The sequence below is a fragment of the Delphinapterus leucas genome, chromosome 3, assembly GCF_059928025.1.
Source record: "Delphinapterus leucas isolate spDelLeu-1000000601 "Yukka" chromosome 3, BTC_Dleu_Yukka2, whole genome shotgun sequence".
Lineage (NCBI taxonomy): Eukaryota > Metazoa > Chordata > Mammalia > Artiodactyla > Monodontidae > Delphinapterus > Delphinapterus leucas.
This window is the reverse complement of record NC_143131.1, coordinates 63,190,605-63,209,029: the sequence shown is the minus strand read 5'-3', so window position 1 is coordinate 63,209,029 and position 18,425 is coordinate 63,190,605. Positions and strand designations below refer to the sequence as shown.

General features: G+C 36.8%; 1 protein-coding gene and 1 pseudogene across 3 annotated transcripts in view; both read left to right on the top strand.

The window, feature by feature from the left end:
* AP3B1 (adaptor related protein complex 3 subunit beta 1) overlaps window positions 1-18,425 on the top strand; it is a 276,365-nt gene that overhangs the window by 132,796 nt on the left and 125,144 nt on the right. For all 3 annotated transcript variants that reach the window (XM_089909045.1, XM_022594378.3, XM_089909046.1), the window contains 2 exons: window positions 2,307-2,416; window positions 16,752-16,928. In XM_089909045.1, coding sequence (XP_089765171.1) covers window positions 2,307-2,416; window positions 16,752-16,928 — 287 coding nt within the window. The remainder of the gene's footprint in view (window positions 1-2,306; window positions 2,417-16,751; window positions 16,929-18,425) is intronic.
* Window positions 2,433-16,736, top strand: LOC149749577 (52 kDa repressor of the inhibitor of the protein kinase pseudogene; annotated as a pseudogene).

The following is an 18,425-nucleotide window of genomic DNA, read 5'->3' as shown; positions in this document are numbered from 1 at the left end:
TGGCAGGGGGCCTTGAGCCAAGGAATGTGGGTAGCCTCTAAAATTTTGAAAAGGCAAAGAACGGATTTCCCCTTAGAACCTCTGTGGAGAACTTAGTCCTGTTAACACCTTGATTTTAGCTCTATAAGACTTGTGTTAAATTCTGGCTCCAGAACTGTAAAATGATAAATTTGTGTTGCTTGAAGCCGCTAAGTTTGTGGTAATCTATAACAACAACAATAGGAAACTAAGGTGCCACCAAAGGGTAAATAATGCCAAATTTATTTCAACTATAGCCAACCCTGCCTCTACATGTGGATAATTAAAATTATACAACTTTTTTTTTTTAGGCTAGTTTTGCAATAATATATTTTAAAAAGATAAATTTTTTACTATGGATTCTTTAAAACCACACTTAACCATACTTTACTTTGCATGGTAATTGCTTACTTAACCACTTAATGTTTCCTAGCAGAGTGTAAGTTTGATGAGGGCAGAGTCTCATTCTGATTTGTTTCTGTTTTCCTCATAGCTCCAAGAGGTGGTCTTTATAAAAGTAATACCCGCTCATAGTAACATAGAACATTAGAGATAAAATGGTACATTCTGGTTCTGAGTTTGAATTCTTCAGTGCATTTCTCTTTTTTCATCTTTAAGATGATGATAATAAGGTACCTACCACATGTTATTGTGAGAATTAAAAAGAAATATATCATTTTGTAAACTGAAACATTATGAAATATTAATGTATCATTCCCAGGGAGAAAGAGGGGTGTGTGTGTGTGTGTGTGTGTGTATATGTATATATACACATATATATAATATGAAGTACATATGTTTAATAATAATTAGAATGATAAAAACTTTTGCTTATATACTTAAACAGGGCTAGATAAGAAAATGTATTTCAGAGAAAAAGAGTAACAAAACACAAGTCATGGTATATTTCCAGAATAATATTAAAATAAACCTATGTGTTTGCCTGGGGAATCTCTAATATCCATGAATCTCAGTTAATAAAAATGCCAGAATAATAAGTAAAGCAGTGTTGGTGTATTTCTTTGGCATCAGTAACGTTAGTAATCATTTATATAAGATTCATTCCATTAGGTCAGGTGCTCTTACTAGTTTATGACATTTCTCTACCGGTGCCACTAAAATCGTAACTCTGGACCAGTGGTTAGCCTGTGATAACTCAATCTCAGAATCCCAATTTGAGGATCTGCTTCCTAGAGCCACTCCTAGCACCAATTACTATATTAGTTAAGGCCCTGGCAAGAAACAGATGACTTAAAAGGGACAATTGAAGAGAATTTAATGAAGGAACTGTTTATTTATAAATTGTGGGTGGGATTAAGGGAAACCAACAGTTAGGTATACTGTAACACCCTGGGGCTCGCAGGGTAGCAAGGTGGGAAGCCTTTACCATATGTAGAATTGAAGTGAAGCGGTTTGAGGAGTTGGGACACTTAACAGACCCTGAAGGAGAGAGCCACTCATAGGAACTGAAACCTTCAATAGAGGAATGCTAGCACTGCCAGGGAGGTCTGGCAGGAGAGGGATCCAGGATAATAAATATTCTCTCCTGCCCCCTGATTTCTTGCTGGTGCTTCCTATTGGCTAAACATACCTGTAAGTGAGGGACAAAGGAATCTGGTTGATACAGTCCACAGAAGTCAGCCTCTAAGGGCACAGAGTTGGGCCAAGAAATGCAGAGAGTGGATTCATGCATCAGATGGAAATGGTTTAGCTCACAAGCCCACCCTTTCTGGCTTGAAGTCCATGCTATTTCTATAGTGACACCTTTCCTACCAGTACTAATACGTGATACTCACTTTTCTAGACATACCACTTAAGGAATTTTTTTAAAGTTTGCTATTTTCTTTAGAATTGAAAAAATGTTATGTAGATTCTAAGTATTTGATTACCACTATATAACTGCTAGGAATCAAAGAACAGTATTTGAGAGCTGTGATTAAACGTCAAAGACAGTTGAACATTATGGTGATTGTGTAATCTAACCTCACTTTGCTTTTCTGAATTAAAGAAGCAGAGATTAGAAAGGGATATCAGAAGCTAGGAGACAGCAACAGAAGTTAGAAATTAAAGTATACTCTCCTACTTTATTTTTATTTATTTTTTTACTCTCCTACTTTAGTTGAAGGTTCACCCCCAAAATTTAGATGTACACTCATGGTTATAGTTTTCACCTAGTCATTTAAGACATGTAGAATGTTTTGCTAATTTAAATTTACATTTTACCAAGAATAATGAGTTTGAATTGAATTATACATATTTAATATGCATAATGTAAATTTTTTTTTCAGAAATAGTTGTTGCTGAAAGTGTGGTTGTTATTAAGAAATTACTGCAAATGCAACCCGTACAACATGGTGAAATTATTAAACATATGGCCAAACTCTTGGACAGTATCACTGTGAGTACCAATTAAGAGATCTTTGCTTTTAGTACCAATTCAGCTGAATTTTATTCAGTAAATTATAGTTTTGTTAAAATAAACAGACATACTGAAGTATAATGGTGAAGAGAGCTGAACTCTCCTTGTTCTAAGGTTCCACACTGTTGTGGAAGGGAATCACAAATCTGAAAAAAGGGAAGGATACAATAAATACTGCAGTATTGGCTTGGAATTGGAGATATCAATGTGAACTTCATGGGTTTTTATATAGGTAGCTAGATGTGTTGGAGTGTATATGCATGTATGTGTGTGTCTACACACATTTGTATGTACACATAAGAATTTGTACATGAGTATACAAACATCTGTTTCCTAATGCTGTCCTTTAAGAGGGCCTACATGCAATAAAAACCCCAGTACCACTGAGCACACCTAGTGCCCAGATCTTGGGTTTTTTTTTTTAATTGAGGTATAATTTCATACCATAAAATTCACCCTTTTAAGTATATAGCTCAGTGGTTTTTGGTATATTCACAAGGTTGTGCAACCGTGACCACTCTGTAATTCCAGAACGTTTTCATCATCCCTAAAATCAAGTTCCTAACGTGAAACTCCTGATCCTCCCGTTACTGCAGCCCCTGACAACCACTAATCTGCTTTCTGTCGCTATGGATTTGCTTATTCTGGACATTTCATACAAATGGAATCATATAATAAGTGGCCTTATTGTCTGGCTTTTTTCACTTAGAGTGTTTTCAAGGTTCACGCATGTTGTAGAATGTAGTACTGCATCCCCTTTTATGGTAGACTTTGGTTTTTAAATTCCATTCAGCATTTTTTAAAGGAACCAGGGCTCCTTAGAGAAATGGCTGATTTCTGAGCTAGGGCAAGGAAAGAAGATAATCTTGGAACATCTTGTTGGGCCATAAAAACAAGACAGTGCTCACAGAATGGTAGAGACGTGTCAGAAAGATACAAGAGCCAGCTTAAAGGAGCCCCTACTGGCTAATTTGAGCAACAAAATAAATGATGGAAAAGGATTATAACCTATTGAATAGGGTAAGAATCTCTGAATCCACACTTGAATGGATGAATTAATGAATGAGTAAGGAGGAAGGGAAGTTCTTCCTCACAATGCAAAAACAACTAATAATTATAGAAGAACAAAAGATGGAATTAGAGGGCTTCCCTGGTGGCGCAGTGGTTGAGAGTCCGCCTGCCGATGCAGGGGACACGGGTTCGTGCCCCGGTCCGGGAGGATCCCACATGCTGCAGAGCGGCTGGGCCCGTGAGCCATGGCTGCTGGGCCTGCACGTCCAGAGCCTGTGCTCCACAACGGGAGAGGCCACAGCAGTGAGAGGCCCACGTACCGCAAAAAAAAAAAAAAAAAAAAAAAAATAGGATGGAATTAGAATAGCCATCACAACAGTAATTGATTCACGCGAGAATCATTAACAAATGCTGAAAACTAGGGGGTGAAAATTTGAGTAGTAACAGGATATTTGCACAGTTTCAAGGTATAAATAACCTCATAAGTTATTCTTAATTTAAAAGGGCAAATTATTGACTTTTGACTTTACAACGGAGAAGCCTAGCAGATACTACCTGAACCAAATGAACATTGTTATCATTGCCAGAAATGGGATTATGTACCTTCTGATAAGATACACCGAATAGAACTCAGTATCAAGTCTGTTGAATTCCTGCCAAAAGTGAATAACTTGAATCTAATCATGAGACAAAACCAAATGAGGGTATTCTACAAAATAATTGTCTTACAGTCTTTAAAAATGCTAATATCATAAAATGGAAAGAAAAACTCAGGAGCTTTTGCAGGTTAAAAGAGATTAGAAGGATATGACAACTCTATGTAACATAATTTTGGATTTTCTTTTGCTATAAAGGATTTTATAGGGATAATTGGAAAAATCTCAATAAAATCTTTAGAATAGTTAATAGTATTGGTTCAGTGTTCAGTTTCCTGGTTTTTAAATAATTCTACTGTGTTCATTATATACGAGCATTCCTTTTTTTAGGAAGTTTACACTGAAGTATTTCAGAGTATTAGGGCATATCTACAACTTTGAGTGATTTGGAAACCAAAATGTGTTTGTATATGTAGAAAGCTAGAGCAGATGTAGTAAAATGTTGACATTTGGGAAATGTGGGTGAAGGGTATTCAGAAATTCCTTTTATTCTTCTTGTAAGTTTTCTATACATCTGAAGTTGTTTAAAAATTAAATTAAATTTAAAAATAAATATTAATTTTTGTTCTGTCACATAACATGTCCTTACATTAATATCGCTATACTTCACTTTGCCCATCACTTTGCCCACCAATATAAAATGGTGAGGGTAAAAGAACCTATGTTATTGAAAGTATTGTGTTAGTTAAGAAATGTAAAGCTCTTAGAACATTGCCTGGCACACAGCACCGTGTGTTAGCTGTTATTGTTATTTGTGTCCTATTTCATTCTCTTCTTCCTTTAGAACTAAAGTTTTTGGAAGAATTACCTGAAAAGAATTTTATTTCCTTACCTTCAGCTCGTCAACCCATCACAGTCTGATTTTGACACTCCACTACTTCTGCTTTTGCAAGGTCGTTGACTGTCTCCTTTTATTAAATCCAGTGGATAATTTGCTGTCCACATCTTTCTTGATCTTTCATTAGCATTTGATTTCACTGACCACTGCTTCCCTTTTGAGACATTCTCTCCATTGCTTCTGTCTGGTTTTTCTTCAAACTCTTCTCCATTGTGTTTGTCTTTTGCTCTGCCTGTCCCTTGAATGTTGGTTAGTTTGACAGCTAATGTTCCTAACTAGAGGGGTTGTAGTTTAAGGAGGGGGCAGTATATTACAGCCAGCCCTCATATTTGTAAGTTTTGCATCCACAGACTCAACCAACCGGGGGTGGAAATTTTGATCCAGGTTGGTTGAATCTGCATATGCAAAACCTGCGACTGTATGTTTTTTGAAAAAAAAATCTGCGTGTAAGTGGACCCATGCAGCTCAAACCCGTGTTGTGCAAGGGTCACCCTTCTTCCTTGTTTGAAGATGGGGTAATCTATACTCAGAGTCTGTTCAGAGGGATCATATTTGTATAGTTAAAGGTAATAGATGGCTAGGTTTGGAGCATACTAGTCAGGACCAATTTTTAATCTCTCTAGTGGCAAAGTTTTCTTTCCTTCAGAGTGTTATTAAAGCTTGCAGGGCAGTTACACATTTATCTTAAAGCTAAGAATAATACTCACAGGGTCACTTAGCATCTGATCTTCTACCACATTCTCACCACTGTTCTTTGTCTTCATATCTGCTGTTATTGTTGATTAATCATCAAAGTCAGGACTTATTACAAAGACTGTGTATGAGAGGCTAAGAGAGTGGATTTGAAAACCAGATGAGTTGTGTTCAAATTTAGTCTCTGCCTTTTACTAGCTTTGTGATCTTAAGCAATACTTGACTTCTCCCTGCTCCAGTTTTCTTCTCTGTAAAATGGGAACCGTAGTACTAATATCTATAGATCTGTTGTGAGGAATAAATGAGTCAACATATTTGAAACATTTAAATCAGAGCTTCGTGTAAGCTGTAATTATGATCGTGGCTATATTTAAAGTTTTTGAGGAAGACAGACTTAATGATAAGGTTTGAATTTAGTAAGCATCCTTGTTGCTTCAATTCTATTTTACTAATTTATTTAACATAACTCCTGTAGTGCTAATCATATGCCAGGCACTATTCTAAGCACCTTAAAAATATAAATCACTAATTTTAATAACAACTCTGAAAGGTACGTTCTATTCTGTATATTTTACATAAAAGAAAATTGAGGCACAGAGAGGTTAAGTAACTTGCCTAAGGTCACATAGCTAGTAGGTCTGCTTTCTTAACCAATACATCATGCTGTTTTCCATTTCTAGTCTCTCTTTTTTGTATTCAATTCACTTGCCTACTCACTGACCTGGCCAGGATTTTATTGTTGTTTCCTTTTGATTCCCCTAAATCATTGAGAAATTAGGCATTAGATTGGTCCATATTTGCCCATATGTGGAACAGATGTTTGACATTATTTGTCAGTGATCTATTGATGGGAGATAAGAGGGTAAAATCTTTTCCTCAAGTCTACTGAGATAGACATCCAGCATCCCTGTGTACCAAGCATCAAATTTCAGTAGTATTTTTAGTCATTGTAACAATCACAAATACTCCTGCAGGTATTTAGATACCTTTTAGACAAGTGTTACATCATCTAGTAAGAACCACTTTTCTAAGCAAGAACTAATGAACCACAGCAGTGAACTCTAGTTTGGGGAAATCAAAGAATAGAGATACACAAATATATGTATATATTTATACACATAATTAGAATGTATAAAGATAGACTAGGAATGTCTAACAAAAGTGCTGAGAACTCTTGAAAAAGAAGGGCCATAATATAAAGGAAATTCTAATAATCTGGAACTAAAAATATTGAACAATCTTAGAAAATCTAGGGGTAGGATGGGATTGGGGTGGAATAAATGTGTTTTGAAGGTCTCATGGGAGGAAGAGAGGGGAGAGAAGTGAAATTATTTTCATATTCTCATCTTGTGTTTAAAAAGTAGTAAGGTGCCCCCCACCTCTCGGCACACCGGCCTGTCTCCCCTTCCCATCCCCGACGGGCAGGCGGGCTGCCTGAGGAAGGGGGAGGGGAGGGCTGGGCCGGCCGGCAGGCAGATGACGATGCGGAGCTTCTGCATGGCACCCAGCTGCACGCGGAAGAGCACGCAGTCGGACCTGGCCTTTTTCAGGTTCCCGCGGGATCCAGCCAGATGCCAGAAGTTAGTGGAGAACTGTAGGAGAGCCGACTTAGAAGTTAAAACGCCTGATCAACTAATTCAACATTACCGATTGTGTGCCAAACACTTTGAGACTTATATGATCCGTAGAACTAGTCCTTATAGGGCAGTTCTTCGAGATAATGCAATACCAACAATATTTGATCTTACCAACCATTTGAGTAATCCACACAGACACAGAAAAAACGAATAAAAGAATTGAGTGAAGATGAAATCAGGACACTGAAACAGAAGAAAATTGATGAAACTTCTGAACAGGAACCAAAACATAAGGAAATAAACAACAGCAATGCTCAGGACCCCAGTGCAGAAGAAGGGGGTGAAGAGCAGGATGAAGACATTTTACCTTTAACCCTTGAAAAGAAGGAAAACAAAGAATACTTAAAATCTTTATTTGAAATTTTAATTCTTATGGGGAAACAGAACATACCTCTGGATGGACATGAAGCTGATGAAATCCCAGAAGGTCTCTTTACTCCTGATAACCTTCAGGCACTGCTGGAGTGCCGGATCAGTTCTGGTGAAGAGGTTCTGAGAAAGCGCTTTGAGACAATGGCAGTTAACACATTGTTCTGTTTGAAAACACAGCAAAAACAGATGCTAGACATCTGTGACAGCTGCATTCGGGAAGAGACCCTCAGGGAAGTGAGACTCTCACTTCTTTTCCATCGTCATTGGTGATGTGGTGGACATAGCAGAGGAAGAGCACCTGCCTGTGTTGGTGAGGTTTGTTGACGAAGCTCACAACCTGAGAGAGGAATTTGTGGGCTTCCTGCCTTATGAAGCCGATGCAGAAATTTTGGCTGTGAAATTTCACACTACGATAACTGAGAAGTGGGGATTAAACATGGAGTACTGTCGTGGCCAGGCTTACATTGTGTCCAGTGGATTTTCTTCCAAAGTGAAAGTTGTTGCTCTAGACTTTTAGAGAAATATCCCCAAGCTATCTACACACTCTGCTCTTCCTGTGCCTTAAATACGTGGTTGGCAAAATCAGTGCCTGTTATGGGAGTATCTGTCGCATTAGGAACAATTGAAGAAGTTTGTTCTTTTTTCCATCAATCACCACAACTGCTTTTAGAGCTTTACAATGTAATTTCTGTCCTCTTTCAGAACAGTGAAGAAAGGGGCAAAGAACTGAAGGAAATTTGCCATTCTCAGTGGACAGGCAGTCATGATGCGTTTGGAATCTTAGTGGACCTCCTACCAGCACTTGTTTCGTGTTTAGATGGTATAATTAGTGACACAAATGTTAGATGGAATAACTGTATAGCTGGCCAAGCATTTGTACTCTGTAGTGCGGTAACAGATTTTGATTTCATTGTTACCGTTGTTGTTCTTAAAAACGTTCTATCTTTTACAAGAGCCTTTGGGAAAAATCTTCAGGGGCAAACCTCTGATGCCTTCTTTGCAGCCAGTAGTTTGACTGCAGTGCTGCATTCACTAAATGAAGTGATGGAAAATATCGAAGTTTATCATGAATTTTAGTTTGAGGAAGCCACAAATTTGGCAACCAAACTTGATATTCAGATGAAACTCCCAGGGAAATTTCGCAGAGCTCAGCACAGTAACCTGAAATCTCAGCTAACCTCTGTGAGTTACTATAAACTCTTAAGTGTTCCAACAGTGAAACACATTATTCAGGAACTGAAAGATATATTCTCAGAACAGCACCTCAAAGCTCTTAAATGCTTATCTCTGGTACCCTCTGTCATGGGACAGCTCAAATTCAGTACATCAGAGGAGCATGATGCATTGTTGGAGAATCAAGTGGAAACACAGAGGGAAACATATAGAACTTCCATCCACTATTTATGAAGCCCTTCATCTGCCAGACATCGAGTTTTTCCCTAATGTTTATGCATTGCTGAAGGTCCTATGTATTCTTCCTGTGACAAAGGTTGAGAATGAATGCTATGAAAATGGGCAAAATCATCTCAAAGCATACCTGAGGAACACTTTGACAGACCAAAGGTCAAGTGACTTGGCTTTGCTTAACATAAATTTTGATATAAAACACGATTTGGATTTAATGGTGGATACATATATCAAACTCTATACAAGTAAGTCAGAGCTCCCTACAGATAATTCAGAAACCATTGAAAATACCTAAGAGACTTTTAAAATAGGCTTTCTCTTATATTTGATATTTGAAAAAAATCTGTCAGAAATTTGAAAATATCTTACAGAAAAGTTGTAAGGTGTACGTAGGCCACTTAATCACTGAATATCTTGATCTGTAGGCCTCCCATTGAGTACATTAGTCATTGATAATCCGCCTGTTTAAATGGCCCGTTTGAACTCCCATGCTTTGGAGACCTAACTGTTCTTCCAGAAGATAGCATTGAAAGTACCACGTTACACTCTGTGTGATCTCTGCTAATGGCACTTTGGAATTGTATTAGTTAAGTCATTTTAGACATAATATTTATCGCTGTGGATCCAGTTGTCAGGGATTGAGTTATCAGTTCTTTGAAGAAATAAATTTTGAGGAGGTATGGGAGGAAGGAATACATTTTATAAAATGTTACAATGAACCTCATGACTCACCTTTGAATGGTAGGAGTTTTAAGTATGCTGTTAAAAATCCGTAAGGGACAGTTAAGAAAATTATCAGACTGTAAGAGAAATGTGTGAGCTCGCCAAACAAGAATTTCAGTGTAGATTCTGTCTTTATCAAATGAAGTTAAAGGAACAAATTATAGTTAAAGTTTGAATGGAAGAGCCTGCCATTGTTGTTCCACATCTGGTTGTTGCTGTTTACATTCTATTCCTTTATTGAGCCTACACCCTCATAAGCTTTTTGAACACTTCTGTTTCATGGGCAAGACAGGATCAGAGGCCATGGATACTGACAACCAATTTGTTTGTTTTCTTGGTTTTTTTCCAAGACTGTATCTACTGCCTCATCTTGATTTACAAGCAAAACCTAGAAAAACTACAAAAATAAGTGTTTTGTAGTTTATCTAGTAATAATACAGAAAATGTTGCTATTATTTTTGGTGAAGAAAATCAATTTTGTATAGTTTATTTCAACCTAAATAAAATGTGAATTTTGTTTAAAAAATAGTAAGGTGAAAATAGCTTATCTTAGGGTGAAAACAGTGGGTTTTGATAGGGAAAACAGTTAATTCCTTGTGTATAAAGAATGATGGAGAAATGTGTGTCTGGTTATGAGAAAGAAATAAATAGGAATGTGGAGTTCTGTATTCCCCATCATCTTGTGCAGAATTTAGTTAAAACTTGTGCTTTTAAGCTTGTTCTGCTCTTGTTAGAAAGGAAGACGCAAAGGCAAGGGAGTGTTAGGGCTTTCAGGAGAGTGCAGCTGTATACATGAAACCTGTGGCAGTGTATGAGACCCACATCAAGCAAACCACAGACTTTCTTGGAAGAAGAATTTGTTGTATTTGATTATGTCCCTGTATGGGGCTCAGGAAAATGTTTGATTGCATCGACTTTCTCTACGGCAGTTGTTGGAATATTAGCCAAGTACATACTTTCTTACAAATCTATATAGCAAAGCTTGTTTTTCTGTTTTTGTCAGATAGAAGATAACTATTAGTGGAATACAAAATATGGTGGGAATTCCAAATTCACAAAAGGAAAAAAAGAAAAGCAAAATGTAAAGTAAATAATAAATTTTTAAAAATTAAAATGGAACAGTTAAAATCAAGAAGTAAGATGGAAGAGTAAAAATCAAATATATCCTACTCTGAATATGAATGGATTGCATTCTCTCATTAGAAGACAGACTTTCAAATTGGAATGAAAAACAAAAGCCAGACTGAGGCCATTTATAATTAAAACACCATAATCAAAGTGATAAAGGTTGAAAATAAGAAAGTAGGGAAAGAGACATTAAGTGAATACCAACAAGAATTTAAAATTAATTAAAGTCTTTTTACAGGATAAAATGGAACATTATAAAATGAAAAAGCCCAATTTACAAAGAAATTAAGAAACATAAACCTATGTGCATAAAAAATATGGCAACCAAATAAATACGTAAATGAAAAATCTATTGGAAATGCAAGGAGAAATAGATAAAATACAGTTTTGGTGGGTGACTTTAATATGCTTGTCTCGAATTAGAAATACCTCATAGATTTTTAAGTAAGATGTAGATGTAAGGACATAGAGACATTAAATAACAGAATCAGTACTTGATATAGTAAATATAGCTAAAATCTTATATCTCTTGAACAGATAATACCCACTTTTATGGATGTATCCATAGAACATTTACAAAAAATCATTTACTTAGACATAAAGTAAACGTAAAGCTTTTATATTTTTTAACCTTAAGCAATAACATAAGAATTAAATATTTTAAAATGGTACCAGAGCAGTTGTGAAGCAAGAAATACACTTTTAAATTAAAGTTTAAAGAAAAAAATACAGGCTTTCCAAAAAGCACAGAAAAAGAAAATACTTTATTTCAAAATGTGTGGGGCATGGCTAAAGCTGTAACTGTCACCATTTTTAAAGTAAAGAGACCAAAAATAAAAGAATTTGATATTTGTCCGAGACATTTGAAAAATAACAGTGAAAGAAAGCATAGAAACCTAAGAGGGATCAGAGATGATTGTGTAAAATGGAATACCAAATAAAGATAGTTGAAATTGATAAATACATCTTAAATGTGGTCCTTTGGAAAGACAATAAAGTAGAAAATCCCTCCTGATTCTGATAAGGTGGAGAGAAGGCAAAAGTAGACAAATTGGGACTGTGACATAGAAAAGATTAAAATAATTATAAGAAAAACTATATGCAGTTCTATAGCAAAAAACCCTGAACTTTTGGAGAATGAAAAGGTGATGCGTTTTTACCGTTAACGTACCTCAGGAAGCTGAAGTGCTTGAAGTGGGACAAGGAAGAAAGAAGCAAGATGGTTTGTGAGGCACAACCCTAAAAATGGCCAGGGATTGGCGGCACAAGTTACTCCAGAAGAATGTGGTGAGGGGTGTAGCCAACAACAGCTTCAAATCAGAAGTGAATCCCCAGAATCTCTGCTCCAGTCAAGAGACCTATTCACAGAGCAATGGCCATGTGGGAAAGAAAGTGGGCTTTATTAATCTGACCAAGCACTTGAGGACCTTTAAATGTGGGCACGTGATTCTAACATTAAGCCTGAGAGCCTTAAATGAGACCTCTTTCTTACTGAATCTCTGCCTATTTGACCTAAATCCTAGACCCCCTGGATTTTAGAAAGAGCCAACCTGACCAGTGTCAGAGGACAAGAGGACACTATTGAGCATGTTTTCCCTCAGTACCTAAGCCACTTTATCAGGACGAAATCCTGGGCTCATGTACCCTCTGAGAGGAGGAGGAACCAAGGTGACAGCTAGACCTCTTCCCACCGTGACTACCTTACTTATCCATAAAACCAGAGGTAAAAGGAAGTGGGAAAATGCGTGTTCATAAGTGTGGGAATAGTCAAGAAGATGGCCTAGATCTGCCCTGAAAAAAAAGGCTCGCTCTGGGGAAGCTGCAGGAGGCCTTAAGGGAGCCGTTGCACAGTGTGGCAAAAGAATAGGTGCAAAGGAATAAACTTTCATTTGATTAATGAGTAAATGAAGCTCATTGATGTGAAATTCTTTGTCTCCATGATATATGTGATCAGTCAGGAACCAGAACCAGTCTTCTTGCCTTGCTGACCAGTATTCTTCATAGAATATAGTGCACTCATTGTCTCTGCCCAGTGCCCATGGCGAACTCTGGGTCTAGACTTGGAGTTCCAGTCCTAGTTGCATCACTGACAAGCTGTGAGATGTTGGGCAAGTTTCTTATTTTGTTTGTGCCCCAGTTTCCTCATATATCAAGTGGGGACAATGGTAGAGTCTACTTCATAGGGCTTTTGTGATAACTGACTGAGAAAACAGGTAAGGTACTTAAAAACAATGCCGGTAAAACATGGTGGGAACTCATTAGATGTTAGCTATGTAATTTTTTTAAAAAGAGAACACAGATTTTATTGTATTCAAGACTTTGATTCCATTTGTTATGTCAGTGGCATAGTTGAAAATCTGAAAACTGAAATTTATTCTGTATTTAAAATTCATTTATATTTAATAATTTATGTTGATAGGGCAGTCAACTGTCCTGATTGTGAATATTTTATCCTTTGGAGTATCCTTCATTTGTAGTAAATACCACTTTGGGAGCAAAGTTCTTCCAGAATAAAATGCACACTACCTGAGGATTGTTCTAAGAGGATTTCACATTATCTTTAATGGGACAGGTGAGGGTTTCACATTATAAAAGAAGAGTTGAAAGATGTTATTTGGTAGAGACTACTGAGCGATACTGAAGTAGCGCCTTAGCCTTATGTACTCTGTGCCCAGGTACCTCATGAGCGCCTGCCATTTCACAAGTTAACTACACTTTGCCCTGCCATCCCCACTTAATCCACACTCAGGTTTTCATGAATATTGAGTCCACATGCAGAATATTGGGTCTGATGTGCTGTTTGCATGCAGTTTGTTTAGATGTCTACTGATTTTGCCTTTGACAAATTTAAATAAATAAAATCGATGTTTTTGCAGGATTTACTTTACACTGTTGCGTTGTGCAGTGAGCTGGTATTGTAACACAATAGCTTTTAAATTGAACTGCTTACAGAGTGATCTGTAAAATCTTTCTAGATGTCTTTCTATAACTGTTGTGGTCAGCTAGCAAACATTATTTGTTTTTGCAGGCAAGTTAATGGGTTAAAATGGCAGTGGAAACTGCCTTCTGGTAGAAGGTTTAAAAAGTGCACTTAACCACTTGCTCAGGGCATTTAGAATAAAGATTCAGGCAAAGTCATTTACAATCCAGTTTGTCTTCAAAAATATTGAAAAAAAAGGTTCATAATGAAAGTATTATATGCATACATGTGTGTTATTAGTTTGGCCTTAGTTCCGTGTTCCTATTTGTTCTGTTTGAAAAGACCGTGAAGGACAAAAAGTGACTAATTTTCTTACTTGCTCTTTTTTCAGTTGCTTCAAATCTTTGAAAATAGTGGCCATGGATTCATAGTATCAGTGGTGTACAAATAAGAGTCTTATAACTTAATTGGGAGAGAAAGGCAGGGCTGAAATTTGAAAATCTTATTCTGATTCCAGCCAAATGCACAAAAACATTGGGTTTGTCAGTTTTCTAAGCTTTTTAATGTCATCATGGAAAGATTGGTATTAGTATATTTATAGTGATATTATTTCCTGTTGTGAAGAAGTTTTCTTTGTGTGTGTGTGTGTTTTATTTATTTGGTTGTGTCGGGTCTTAGTTGCGGCAGGCGGGCTCCTTAGTTGCGGCTCGTGGGCTTCTTAGTTGCGGCAGGCAGGCTCCTTAGTTGCCATTTTCTATGTTTTTAAAATAGAAATTTTATTACTTAGTTCTAGACTCTCTGAATATGATCCCGGCCCTGCCCACCCCCCCCCACTCACCTAGAGATTTTCATTGTGAGCTTTAGAACTTACTGATTTTTAATTTTTTAAAGTTATATTTTAAATGTATGCATTATGAATGTTTAGAGTATTTAAATATTATTTTAATCTTGATATATTAATGAATAGGAATATAAACAATCTCTTAGACCTTTATGGGGTTGTATTTTTAATTGCAAAGAAGTAAATAAATAAATAAGTGTATAACCAGAGGAAAATTACTTAAAGTGGGGTAATAGATGTGATATGTCATAGAATTCTAATTTTTATACTGGTAATTTATAATAAAATATTTAAGAAAAATAAATCTAGCATAACTGAAGTCTGAAGTTGCCCATATATTCTTATTTAGACATACCTTTCATTATGGCAGGCAACTTGAATTGCTTCGTACTGGAAAATTTAATGTACCACTCAATTATTGTTCTTTAGCCCAATTTAAAATAATAGATTGGGAGTAAAGTCTTAATGCAGTGTAACCTTCGGAACATTAGAAATAGCCTCTTTCTTTCCAGAAAACAGTATACAGTAAGGATATCAGTTTTATCATACTACGTGAATAGATCTGTAATAGCATTTAGTATTTTACTTAATACTTATAGTTCGTACTTACACTTGTTATGTAAGCATACTGATTTCTTCTCTCTTACTAAACTTATTCTAATATTAATTTAAAGATGATACTGTTATCACATTATTTGAAAATGTATACTTTAAAGTTTTCTGATGACCTCATTCTCCTTCTGGTGAAAGACTTAGCGGTGTCTTAATAATTTTATGTTGTTTCTTGAAATGGGTGTTTTGAAGGAATTCAAGGTGGTATATATTGTGATAAAATTCTAGCTGTGCAAAGGTCCTCATTCTCACTTTCTTCCTTAACAGTCTTACTGTGTACAGCTGTGAAACTATAATGAAAACATTAGGACTTTATTTGAGGCATTAGAAAAGGACTTCATAAAGAGTCTTATCTCTTCGTGTGATGCTACCTCTTAATGATAGCCATTGGCTTTTTCATTTATTATTAAAAGCAAATTTTCTATACTAGGTGAAAATGTTCACAGAAACTAATTTACATACCCCTTCAAATTCCTTTTGAAGGATATTGAAAGGGGGAGGATACAAATAAACAAATAGTAATAAAACTAATTTGCATGCTCTAAATAAAATGTTAGTCTTAATGGTGCTGGTGGAAGGTTTCCAATTTGTAACAAAGCATTTATTTTTAAGAAACAAATTATATGGAAATGTAGTTTATTGAAAATATATATAATGCCAAAATGCAGTATTGGACAGATGTATCTTATTGCCATTTCTATTGTTGATGACCAAATAATAGACCAGCATTCATGATTTTATAAGTAGGCCTTGATAATTTTGTCAGTTTTATTTATTTCCAGTGCTGCAGATATAGATACATAGAGGACAATAACGGTTTTGATTTGGAATCATAGCCTTTAATGGGTCTATTCCTTTTTCTGTATTGTCCATGGATTCTCAAAATGTGGTTTGCAGACCGCCTGTCTCCGGAATCATCTGTAATGCTTCATGAAGCATGGATTCCTGGACCCCATCACAGAACTACTGTCTTAGAACTGTTACCAAAACCCTACAGTTTTAGTCATAACCCTAGATGATTTTTATAGGCATCGAGGTTTGTGAATGCGCTAGAGCAGAGGTCGGCGAACTTTTTCTGTAAATTGCTAGATAAGTAAATATTTTCAGCCTTATGGTCTTTGTTGCAACTACTCTTCTGCTATTATAGCACAGAAGCAGCAACAATGATAAATAAATGGGCATGGCCAGACAGATTTAGCCCAAGAATTGGTGGATCACTGTTAGAATCAAGATTCTAGACCAGTGGTTTTTCCTTTATGAATCTTTTCTTAAGCATTATCTCTGAAATCAGTTTTAATCAGAATTTCTGGTAACTGAAGAAAATTCATAAATACAGGAGGACTTCCTGGATATATGTTAAATAAATTAATAGATGATAAAACCTTTATAATATTTAAAGCCTTTTCTATGTTAATATTAAGGAGAGTATGATTATATTATTTGTAATATTTGTATATAATCTGCTTCTAATATTAGGTTCCTGTGGCTAGAGCAAGTATTCTTTGGCTAATTGGAGAAAACTGTGAACGAGTTCCTAAAATTGCCCCTGATGTTTTGAGGAAGACGGCTAAAAGCTTCACTGGTGAAGATGATCTGGTAAAACTGCAGATTTTAAATCTTGGAGCAAAACTGTATTTAACCAACTCCAAACAGGTAAGAGACTAATCCTTAGTCTACCTATGTGAAATCTACTTTCTCTTTGCTCTGATACATTAGTCTGTCCGTTCAACAATTACCAGGTGCCTATTTCTTTTAAGGTTTTACTTTAGATGGTAGTGGTATAAAGAGATGAAATTCTGGTCTAGTAGAGGAGAAAAACATAAAAAAATGAAATAGTATGTGGTAAGTGTTATAATAGAAGTATTGTGATACAGTGGAACTCCAGAGGAGAAAGTTATTGAAAGTCTGAAATAGAAGGAGAGAGGTCAAAGTTTCATAAAGGATAAGACTCTTGACTAAGGGCTTGTAAGGAGTAGTTTACCATACAGAATAAGGAAAGAGGAGAGCAGGGGGTCAGAGTCATGAAACAGCTTGGTGCTTTCAGGAAACTTAAAGCTGAGTTTGGAAAGGTAGGCAAGGGCAAGACTTGGAGTGGCAAGTGCTATGGACTTTGTCCCCCATGTGAAGGGAAAGCCGTTCAATATTTTTTAGTTATTCTCATTTTTTAAAACAGTGTTATAGTCAGATTCGGGAAATGTTGAGATAAGGTCAAGTGAGTTCGGCACTGGTGGGCTGTGTGCCTCTCCAGAAGGGTGTGGTGTGTGACTGAGGAATGGCTTTAACCATCACAGCCGTCCTCCACATGTGGCCCAATGACTACGTGGAGCAGGAGCTCTCGGGGTGCTGGTTAATAATGTAGCCTCTGGGCCTTGCCTCTGACCTAGAGGGAAACCGAAGTCTACACTTTGCTAAGCCCCACCTGGTGGTTCTGGTGCCCAACCCCCCCCCCCCCAACATTTGAGACCCACTGACAAAGGAGTGCAGTTTGGGGAAGCGCTGACTAGCAAGGGCCCTTCGGGCTGGGAGAATATGTTGAGCTTGTACAGACATGGCCTGTGCTGTTCCCAGCAGTGCCCAGCCGAGCCAAAATGGGAGCTGCGACCTGTCTCTCCCACCCACCTGCAGGGTGTGTGCACTTTGGGGGAAGAAGCAGGCATTAAGAAACCAGAGTTAAAAAAAAAAAAAAAGTGGTGTAATTGACCAGATTTTCTGTTTAGAATATTCATTTTTTAAATTAGTTGACTTTGAGGAACTGTTGGTAAGAGGAATAGCCTCTATGTATAAAATACATAGAATCACCACTATATATTGGGGTTGGCCAAAAAGTTCATTTGGGTTTTTCCGTAAGATGTTGCAGAAAAACCTGAACAAACTTTTTGGCCAACCCAATATAAAATAGGGTCTTTCTCATTCTTCTTCCTTTGTCTGAATAGCTCTTCTCTACAGGTGGAGGGCTTAATTTGGTCAGTGAGACTGGAAAAGGATTCTTGCTCATTTACAGCTAGGACATTTAGTAGGCTTTATGCTCTGTGTCCTGTCTCTGTTTCTCCTTAATTTTTCTGACTGGGACTCTTACTTAGCCTCTGTGATTTCCCCCCTTCTATTTCCCTCTCTCTGTCTCTGTTCTTGTCCCCCTCCTTCTCTAAAACT